The 10,767-nt window shown below is 34.9% G+C and overlaps 1 protein-coding gene across 1 annotated transcript; it reads right to left on the reverse strand.

Moving 5' to 3' along the window:
• Positions 1-253: 253 nt before the first annotated feature.
• Positions 254-9,339, reverse strand: LOC8270914 (RNA helicase aquarius). The gene is made up of 14 exons (XM_015715267.3): positions 8,603-9,339; positions 8,406-8,495; positions 8,045-8,107; positions 7,672-7,758; positions 7,436-7,588; positions 7,196-7,350; positions 6,582-6,816; positions 6,337-6,447; positions 4,133-5,191; positions 3,623-3,886; positions 2,919-3,104; positions 1,590-2,744; positions 1,153-1,503; positions 254-931 (listed from the first exon to the last, which is right to left on the reverse strand). The coding sequence occupies exons 1-14, from the start codon at positions 9,008-9,010 to the stop codon at positions 650-652; spliced, it is 4,599 nt and encodes a 1,532-aa protein (XP_015570753.2). The 5' UTR covers positions 9,011-9,339; the 3' UTR covers positions 254-649.
• Between the last annotated feature and the right edge of the window lie 1,428 nt (positions 9,340-10,767).

Here is a 10,767-nt window from a genome sequence, read left to right on the forward strand (position 1 = left end):
CTTTTGATGCCAAAACTCCTAATCAAGAAAATTTTATTAAAGAGTTCAAACAATAGCATTACTGTTTAGACCATGTTTAGCATCAACAGAACATTATGTTGCCTGGGATCTTTTTAGAAACGTTGGCCAGATTGACAATTAAAATAGATATTCTTAACCTCAGAAATTACCCATTTTGTGTTTAGAGACATTTGGAACGTTAAAGATAAACTTCCAGCACTTTTGATTATGTTATGTAACATGCCATCCTCCGTCCCAAGAAAAAGAAACGTGTTGGAATTAATACAGAATATCTCATCAAGCTACAATTGTTAAACAAAATTTACCAGATTACAGAATTTTCCTGTATGGCAAGGCAATTTGCTCATCTGAACATCACCCGCTTCCTCTACTGATACTAGATCTTTTCTTTTCCTTTTTCCTTTTCTCTACCAACAAATTCAGAACTATACATATGAAAACATGTGCCCTAACTTAAGTATCTCTCCCTTGCACCACAAGATGCTGCGGCAAAGCTAGTTCTTTGTACTTTTGTCTACCAATGTTCTCCTTTACTACCTGATCACAGCAATGCTTACAAGTTAGAAAAGTCTCCACAATTAGGGTTCTGCACTTGACCAATTCACCTGTCAGGCACTAACAGATTAAATTATTCCTGCATCCGTGTTTCCTCATTTGTGCTTTCTGACGGCTTGCTGTTCTTATCATTTGGACAGATTTCTGTATCTTTTTCCCCATTTCGCTGGCCCTGACAAGGCAAATCCCCATTTTGATCAATTTCAATACCATCCATCTCTTTAGCTTCCTCTGACTTGCTCTCTTTAGCTTCCTCTGATTCACCTTCAAGCGGTTTTTCATCCACTGCACCATTTGCAGGGGCAACCACATTGGAGGAATAAGCCATCTGCTCAAACTGATAATTCAACCTTGCCTGGAATTTAAAGAAAAAACAAATGCCACTTGAGAATCCAGTAAAACTTGCAATAACAGCTATTACAAGTTTTTTAATGGAGGAAAAAGAAATACAGAAAATATAAAGCTACAGCTAAGGTTACAACATTAGGCATGCTCTTTTAGATTATTCTTCATAATTGTGAATTCAAGAATTAACTAACTAAACAAAAACATAATATATACTGAAAAATATAATACCTGATACATTTGATTCATTTTATCAGTCACAATTTGGCCCATTTCCTCAACACTGCTAACAAGATAAGGGTGTCCAATATCTTCCACAGGACGTTCTGTGTACGGCAAAACCTCGTTCAGATTCAGTGCAAGGTGGTCAGGCCTCTGAAGCAAAAGTTGAAATGTAGGTTGCAATTCATAGCATTGTTCAAAAAGAGAACGGCGGCAGAACACATAAAGCCCCAGTCGGGCACGAGACATGGCAACAACCAATCTTCTAACATCACGTAGGTGACCCACAAAGCGAGTACGCACAAGAGAAAGCAAAATAAAATCATTCTGCTGCCCTTGAAACTTATCCACTGTTGCAACCTGCAGATTAACATGGTTATTGTACTACCATGATTAAAAAAATACGGATCCATAAAGAAAAGTGAATGGGCAATCAATAACATTACCTTACTAGGTGGACCAATGAAGTCATACGGAACACATCGTCTATTAATAACATCGCGGATCAGAAGCTTCTGGCCGTTGTAAGTTGTCAAGATAGATATCTTGTTTGCAGGATATCCTAATAACCGCATATAGATATAGACACTAACAACATATTCAGCCTCTCCCTCATTCTGGTAGAACCAAGGAGAAGGGGCAGACTCACCTCTGCCATGGTAGTCAGGCACATCCACTAACTGATATTCATATGAGAATCCAGAATTTGCTCTATGGAAGATGGCCCCATCCTTCACATATGAAAGGTCTCCCAAATCTCGGTACCTCCAATTATAAAGTTTGGCTATGCTTGGCCTGGCTCTACCTTGGGCATTCAGCTCAATATAAGGAATACCCAGACGAACAAACCTGGTAAACAAGCTCTGATCCATGTGGCTGTATTTCTGAAAAGCCATATTCTTCACAACAGGAGGTAACTGGTGATGATCGCCAATCAGTATACAGCGTTTTAGCCGCGCATAGCCATCTTCCTGTCTCTGTAGCAACATTGGGATGAAAGTTTCAATCTCCAAAATTTGTGCACTTTCTTCCATCAACAAGTTATCATACTTGAAACCTAACTGAAGAAAGTCCTTCCTTTTCAGTGCTGCATGAGTGCAAGTCATTGCTACTATCTTTGCTTGCTTGGTCATGAGATAATTTGCTCGATCAGCAGTTGATTTGAGCAACTCAAATGCCCTACACTCTTCTAGTTCTTGAAACATAGTCTTGAGGTGACGAAAGCACCCCTTCGCTGCCCGCATGTCTTTCTCAAATGACTGACCAGTAAAAACTGGCTTAGGTGAGTTCGAAAAGAACTCCTTAAAAGGGAAACGGTCCTGAACAAATGTTGGTTTATCTTCATTATCCGCACAAGCAGCAAGAAATTGTTCCCAGCGCGAGTATACATGAAGCAACCAAAAGTACCCAGCAGTTTCACAAGTATAACCTACATCTTCAGGAAGCTGGAGAGATCTTGCAAGCCTCTCCACTTCGCCGAGCAATTCCAACCGCCGAACAAGCATTGCATTGACACGACCTTGCCTGCTGAAGTCGAGATCAGTTGCCAGTTCTTGTTCACCTTGACCCAGTCGAAGAAGATATCGTGCAGGCACATCTCTCTAAAACAGTAAACAGTGATAGGCATCAGAAAGCACTGTACATGACCCAAATGATCATTTGGAATTTATATAAATTGAGGAGAATAAAAAGAGAATCATCCTTGTTAGAAAAATGACAATCCAAGTGATAATCATCGCCTTCATCTCTAAATATACAGCTTTCAGATCTCATACCTGCATTATCTTCTCAAAAAGGTCATTTAAAGCCTGATTTGAATGGGTTATTATTAGTGTTCTCTGTGAAGTACAATTGTGATAGAGAACATTCAAGACTTGCACAGCCGTATCAGTCTTTCCCGTACCAGGTGGTCCAACAACCATGGTTAGTCCTGGCTGGATACCAGATATGATTGCTCCAATCTGCACCACACAAATTTAAAAAAGTTACATTGTAGCAACATCACCTACGGTTCTTGGATGTAGAGAAATGCTAAAATGGGTATTTCATTAAACAGAAACTGAGAGACGAGAAGTACTGCATAAACTTGTAACATCCCGAATATATATATACTACACATTTGAGTTCTCCACAGAAAAATTAAACTACTAATGCAATAAACCTTGCCACTAAATACATGTCTCAACAAGATCCCACATTACAGTTCATGCATAAGAATAAAAAAAATTCATCTTTTTCATCTCTTCCATTACATGAGAATTATTTCTCCTGCATGTTAACTTATTAAAAATTAAAAACTTAACTTCCAATTACGTTGGAAATTGTGGATGGTAGAAAATAAAATGTACAAAGAAGCACAGCAACTTTAATATGAAACTTAGCACTAATATATGCACAATCACAGATGGTCAAAATCATTTACAGAAGACAAAGAATTTAGTATAAAAAGACCCAGACAGCTGAAGGAATTTCCACTCACCTGAGTGGGTGTGAATTTGACTGAGTTCTGTTTTGGCTGATCTTGGGGATATGGACCTGGGTCAGGAGGAATATATGCCTCAACAATAAGTTTTTCTTTCTCACTATTGGCATCCTCCATGTTGACATCATTCAGTGAATCAGTAGCTACTTTCTTATTCCCTGGAAGTGCATGAGTGTTGCCTTTCAGCGTCCTAGGAAGGCTAATTCGAAAGGGAGGCCTTGGATGTAAGCATTCCGTACCATCTGGATTTACGAAACGAACCTGACAATAAGTAGAAAAAATGTTAAGTTTACATTAACACAGCTATTTAGAATTCAAACTATTGAAGGTAATGAAGACTAACCCATGTGTAATTCAAACAATTAGAGAGAGAGAGAGAGATGACAGTGACAGTTAATAGAAATGAAGGCTATATTTTTATAGTAAGGAAAGTAATGCATGTCTTATTTTATATATGTTACCAGAAGCCTACATATGTAATCAGAACCCTAGAAAAACACTGCTGACCTGGTAATCTAGAAAACTCTCCTTCAAATGATCAGCATCAAGGAATGTATCCTTGAAATCTACAGTTTCAAGAAGATCAGGCATATTAATCCATTGTGCTGCAGAAGGATTCCCATAGCCCAAAAATATGTTGTGCAACCAATCAGGAACAATACAGTATTCATTCATGAGATCTCTTATAGATTCCAAAATCGCTTTGAAGTTATTTTCCTTAGGTTTCCTCCTCATCAGCACATTAAATGTCCCATAAACATCTTCTGCACCTTTCTCTGCTATACCAGTTATGTCCATATGGTACTGTGCTGTATCCAGAGCAACAGTCACTGTTCTCAGTTCTCCTTTTGGTGGTTTCCACTCGTCCCGTTTAATTCTTCCAGTGAAATCATTCATGAGTGTTCCCTCCTCATCACGAATCTCAATAATTTCACATCCCCGTACGTACTGAAGACCAAGCCTCTGAGGTACAGTAGCCTTTCCTGCTTCCTCGGCACTAAGAGGCTCAAATGAAGGACGAATTGAGAGTAGAAATAAAACATCATGCTCCTTAAGGGCATTCCACTCTGATCTTATTTGTGCTTTATAACTGGAAATGCTAAAAGTAACTTCTGCTGTGACAGATGATGGTTTGACTTCACCAATATTTGGCTGTTTGACCTCAGTGACCTTAAATTGTTTTATCGGCACAGCCATTCTTGACCAACCACGAAACGCAGTTTCTCCTTCATTATTAACATAAGCAAGAAGGTGCGGAACAGCTTCCTGAATATCCTCACGGATCTCATACATTGATTCAAGCCGAAAGAGATTGAAGTTTCTCAGAAGATAATCATGGAGTGTTAAAAATTGCAGATTGAGTTTCGGAAGTGCCAGACAACCTTCACCGGAATAATTAATGCTTGGTACCAGGCTCTCATCCCACATTATCTGCTCATTTGGATAAAGTGGTAGAGCATTGATAGCTTCCTTTTGAGACTGCTGCTTTTCAAAGAAGGAGACCATTACTTCAATAAGAAAATCAACTCTTTCAGACCAAGGATCTTCTGCGGAAACCAATTTGAGCTGAATAAAAAAGAAAAAGTTTCAGTAACACAATAGTTTATAATACTAGAAAGTCTATGACATGTTAGCATTCTCATGTTTATTTTATGTGCACATGCACATGTGAGAAGTGAAAACTAATGTGGGCATACTTGACTATATTGGAGAAAAGGTAAACAAGAAGGCAGGCATATAGAGAATATGGTGAGAAAAGAAAATGGTTTTAGTTGGTTGAACTACACGCCACCGCCCAGCTGCTTGAAACTATGGATGACCTGTTCTCTATGTTTGGCATTGCTCGAGGTACCTTAAGAATTATAATTGAACTTGAGAGTCTCCTAAGAAACAACAGTACAGGGAAAGAGTTGGTTGGCAATCTAGCACGACATGAGGTAACGCTTTGTTATGTTGAGTATATAAAGAGAGGATTCGTCAGCCTATTGATGCACAGGCCTGACAGATAAAGTTGAATATAATATTTTCCCTCAATGATTGTCGTCCATTTTCTAGGCTTTTATCTTTTCTTTTCTCTAGACTTTGGTAGATATAATAAGCTGTTATCTTCTGCTTTGCTTCTGTGTTTCTTGGTGCTCCTTGTTTGGGAATACGTCCTCTGTGTGTGTGCGAGTGTGTATGTGAGAGAGAGAGAGAGAGAGAGAGAGAGAGAGAGAGAGAGAGAGTGAGGTAGAACAAGGAAAAGAACTTTTACCAATTATGTTGCTTTAGTTTTTAATATAAAACTCATTCTTGTCATTATTCATCATGTCACTCCCTATTTGTAAATTTAGGATTTAGTCCTATTAGGAATTCTAATTTTCATTACCAAATCTATATTAAAGGGCTGTTTGATTCAATTAGTGATTATTAGGTATCTTCCTATTCACAATTGGCAGTCATTGTTGAACACGGAACAGTAGTGCAACAAATGAAATGTAGAATAGTGAAGTGATTATGAGGCCTTTTCCCACTGAGAATAATTAAACAAGCTGGAAAATAAGGTGATAACAAAACAATGATGTATAGATCCAGAAAAATCATATCAAACAATGTGCAACATCCAAAAGAATGACAAGACTGGTTTGGAGCAGATATATTAATACAAGTGTAAAAATTTAAATTTCATTCAGGAAACCGATAAGAAGAAAGAACTATTAATCTCTACATACCTTGCAACAAACCAAGTCCTTTAACTCTTCTGGAGATAGCACAGACAATTTCTTGGACAGATCAGCTCGCTTGTTAATTGCACCAATATTAGACAATGCAAGTTCTCGCAACTACAAGCATTATGGGGAAGGAGGAAACCAGAATATATATATATAAGAATGACATAAGTATTGCTTAAGAACTTGCAAATCAAGAATTATAAGAGCTCGTATTCTTTTGCCCCAGACAGAGTATTCAAACAAACCTTGGGCATCGTCTTAAATGCAAGAAGCTGGAAAGCTTGAAAACGATCATAGTGAGACTGGAGGACCTCATCATCAGTCAATTGTGTTCCCACATGATCATTAATCTCAAATCTTTCATAAAACTGCAGTAAATCAACCAATTGCGCAAATAGCTTCCCCTTTTCATGTCTGTAAAGAGCACTTAAATGGCATTTTGCAACAACAGCTACATCAGCCACAAGAGGCCTTAGGTACCTGAAAAAAAGGAGGCTATAGGATTAATAAAATTGAAAATATAGCATCAGATACCAAGATGAAAGGAATTATCTTCTACCTTTAGCAAGAATTGAATATAAATGCCAGATTCATAAACATTAGAATGAGCTCAAATTATCTAAATTAGGAAAATTCAGATTCATAAACTTTACAAGACGTACAAACCACTATAAGAATAAGAGCAAAATGGGGTAGAGTAATTGGCTGGAATGGAGGAAAAGGATCCATATGCCTAATCCCCTATGAGCTTGATATCAAGGCTTAGTTGAATCGAGTTAAAAGCAAAATGGAATACCATAAAATAACAGCGAATTGAAGGGAAGGGAAGAATGAGGAGAAGGGATGCGATGGAATATACCTCCTAGTTGGCAGTTGGCTCAACAGATCAATAAGAAATTCCATGAACCTCTCACAGTACAGGATTGCAGCATCGTCAACTTCATCAAAACCAACATGTAATCCATCATCTCCATCAACCGAATTTCTGTGGGGAAAAACCTGGAAATCGAGCACCTGAAGGAAACCATAAATACATAAGCTGCAAAACAAGTAAGAGGACATACTGCAACTTTTTCATAGTTCTGAGATAAAAAATTACATCAAGAAACTCTTCAACAAGATTTCTCAAGAATTTCACTTCAAGAGCAGTTAAAGGGTCAAAAGGCTCTCCTCGTTTCATCGCCTCCTTAGCTTCCTTCTTGATCATCCTTTTCCATTTCTTAACCAAATCTGGGTTAAGACAAAGCTCCATCTGCAAATGAAATAAGCAAACCATAAATCATAAGAGCATAAAATAATACTTAAGATTGACAAACAAAACTTTTATACCCTTACCTGAAATCGACCATATGACAAACTGTGCCATGACTGTAAACCTCCTAACTTCAGGACTGTCTCGCTCACAATTTCATCTTCCAAACTCTGTGACATTTGTTTTCAGATAAGAAAAGATGAGAAGCCAAATAAGAAGACCACAAATTATAGCTAGAAATATTGTCATCCTGCCCAAAAAGAAGCCAGCAATATCTGAAAATGGGCATTTATAGAACGTGATGATCAAACATGTCTACTTGTTCAAAGGCATTTTCACATAAATGTTTATCAACAAGGGGGTTAACCCTCAATTTAAATTCTAAATATCATGTTTGTTCATATGAATCTAGAAGAGATGCATCTAATAAAAGAACAAATGGTAATGACAACGTACCTGAAAGGCATTAATCATAAACACTAGGTAATTTATCTTCTCCGCTATACTCAACTCTCTCCCCTAAAAACAAGGTAAGAACACGATCAGTCGAACTACAATACTAAGTTGAAATACATATAAATCACAGCAGAATTGATATATTAAAAGATACTGAAAGATACTTTTCCAGAACCATAGAAAGCAACTAAACCTTATATTATTATTATTATATATCGAACTCAACACTGCATTTTCAAAAAAATTGCATGCCAGTATCCTAGAGAATTATGTTTGAAATGAAGCATGTGAGCCTAGCATTATTGACATTCACTTTATTATAACAAATATAACAACAATAAAAAGAAAGAAGAACACAAACCTCCTTGAGTTTAAGAACCCTCTCCAAAAATCCTCTGAAAACATCTTTCCTATCATAAAAGCATAACCAAGCTGCAACATTCTCTCGAAACTGCATATCACAAACAAATCCATAAAGCTCGATTATTTTATAACAATAAAATCATCATCATCATCATCATCATCACCAAGAAGTTCAATTCTTTTTCGAAAAATTACCTTTTCATTGATCATGAGAATCATGGACATAACATGCTCAAATGACGCCGTTTCAGGATCAAAATTAGGCCACAGATAATTCTCCAAATACTGGCTAACTTCCAAAATCATTACTCTCTGTAAAGGCACTGGCTTTCGTCCTTCTTTCACTTTCAATTCCGTTTCATATATCTGCTTAACCACATCAGGATCAAACCCTTCAGACTCTGTGCCGCTGCCACCTGTCTTTAGCCAATTGGCGGCTGCAATCTTCGTTAATCGGTCGCGTTGGATCTCCGATAGGGTTATTGAGTTTGGAAGAGTTGAACCGGGTTTGTTATCACTGGATAGGGCTTGTGACTCGACCGGGTACTCGGCTACCCTATGGCGCTTGAAATCGTATGCGCCGGTGCCGTAAACTTTGGTCATTGTGGAAACTAGTGAAGTTTTCTTTTTCTTAGGCGTGATGCTTCTAGAGTTGCATAATGTGTTTAATTGTGAGATGAGAAAGGATCAGAGGTTTCTTTTGGTTCTGGGTAATGATTAGGGTCTTGCGAAATTAAAATGAGAAGGAAATGGAATAGAACTAGAATTAAAATTAGGGTTTTTGGGAATGATAGTGGTAAAACCCTGCTAAGGAGAGGAAGTGGCGGTTGTAGCTTCAAATGGAAGTCGGGTCTCTAATACCCGATTGCTTTTGTAAGGAAGGATGCATTTAAAAAGAAAATAGAATTTTAAAATTTTGCTGTTCTATTGTCTACTCTTCATTTGTTCTTGTCACTCAAGTCCTCAAACTTAATAAAACAGACTAATTAAGTGCTAATACACCTGCGTCTATTTATCTATTTTAAATAGGGGGCTTAACGAATACCATTTTATTGCTGTTATTAAAATTAATTTTTTAGATAAGTACTATTATTTTTTATATTATTTCAAATTTATCAATACACTTTCTTCTATTTATTTCTTTAAATTAAATAAATTTATTTAAATATTTTAATTTCAACTGAATTACCGGAAGCCAGCCTTGGAGTCTTTATTAAAACAAAAAGCTATATATAAACTAGCAATTTACTTATACTAAATCACAATTATTGATGATTTTATAATTTAAATTTTTTATATAAATTAAAAATTATAAATCAATATATTAAAAAAAATTATATTTAGTTATTATTTTACTTTAATAAATATTAATTTTAACAAAATTTAAAAATCATAAAATTTAAAGTTTGAACAATGATTTTACTTCACATTCAACATTCTTTCATTTCTTCTTCATCCAATAACCAACTACTCTTTTAACCCCCAAAAACCTTTTTATTTAATGTCTCATTTTCTCTAACCAATCGAATATTGGATCTTTAAAATTCATATTCACAAAATTTATCAAAAATCACTTCTGAACCAGACTCGGAATCCTTTAAAGTAAATAATATTTTATAGAAAAATATGGATAATATAATTTAAAAAAAAATAATAATAATAATAATTTAGTCAATTGTTAATTTATTTGACGTGTCAAAAAAATATGGATAATATAATTTAACCTTGTAAAATAATAATGAATGCAATAATTTAAAAAGACGTGTCAAAAAAATATGAATAATATAAGAAATCCAATTTTTCTTACATTATCGATATATATTTATTTATAAAATTTAAAATACAATAATCATTTATCTATCCTATTCCTATTATTTTATTATAAATGGTAATATAAAATAAATTTATAATATATAGTTAACATTTAATGATTATTTATTCCAAAAATTAATAATAATAATATCTTAAAATATTATTCTTAGAAATAATTTAGAATTTTATTAATACAATACTCTAAAATTTTAAAAGAATTATTAATCAATGTATTAATTTTATATAAGATTATTACTACAAATACGATTGATGTTATTAAAAGTCATCGTAAACTAACTTATTAATCGGTATTATATCGTAAATATAATCTAAAATATATTTTGTAAAATTTTTCAATATTTTTTCATTAGGAATTAATTATATTAATATAATATTAAAATACTATTATTTTTAATATTATTATTAGTAAAGAAAATAATTAGTTAATAATAAATAAATAAATGTAATAATATGCGGAGCAGGATCGAAATAATAGAGAAATAATTAATAATAGAAGAAGAGAAAGAGAAGAAGTAAGTAAATAATTT

Source organism: Ricinus communis, chromosome 9 (assembly GCF_019578655.1).
Source record: "Ricinus communis isolate WT05 ecotype wild-type chromosome 9, ASM1957865v1, whole genome shotgun sequence".
NCBI lineage: Eukaryota > Viridiplantae > Streptophyta > Magnoliopsida > Malpighiales > Euphorbiaceae > Ricinus > Ricinus communis.

Coding starts and splice junctions, on each gene's coding strand:
- LOC8270914 (XM_015715267.3), bottom strand. CDS start 9,010: ATGACCAAAGTTTACGGCACCGGCGCATACGATTTCAAGCGCCATAGG. Junction 5,192..6,336: donor AGGACTTGGTTTGTTGCAAG/GTATGTAGAGAT, acceptor TTTTTTATTCAG/CTCAAATTGGTTTCCGCAGA. Junction 932..1,152: donor AAATGAATCAAATGTATCAG/GTATTATATTTT, acceptor TTTAAATTCCAG/GCAAGGTTGAATTATCAGTT.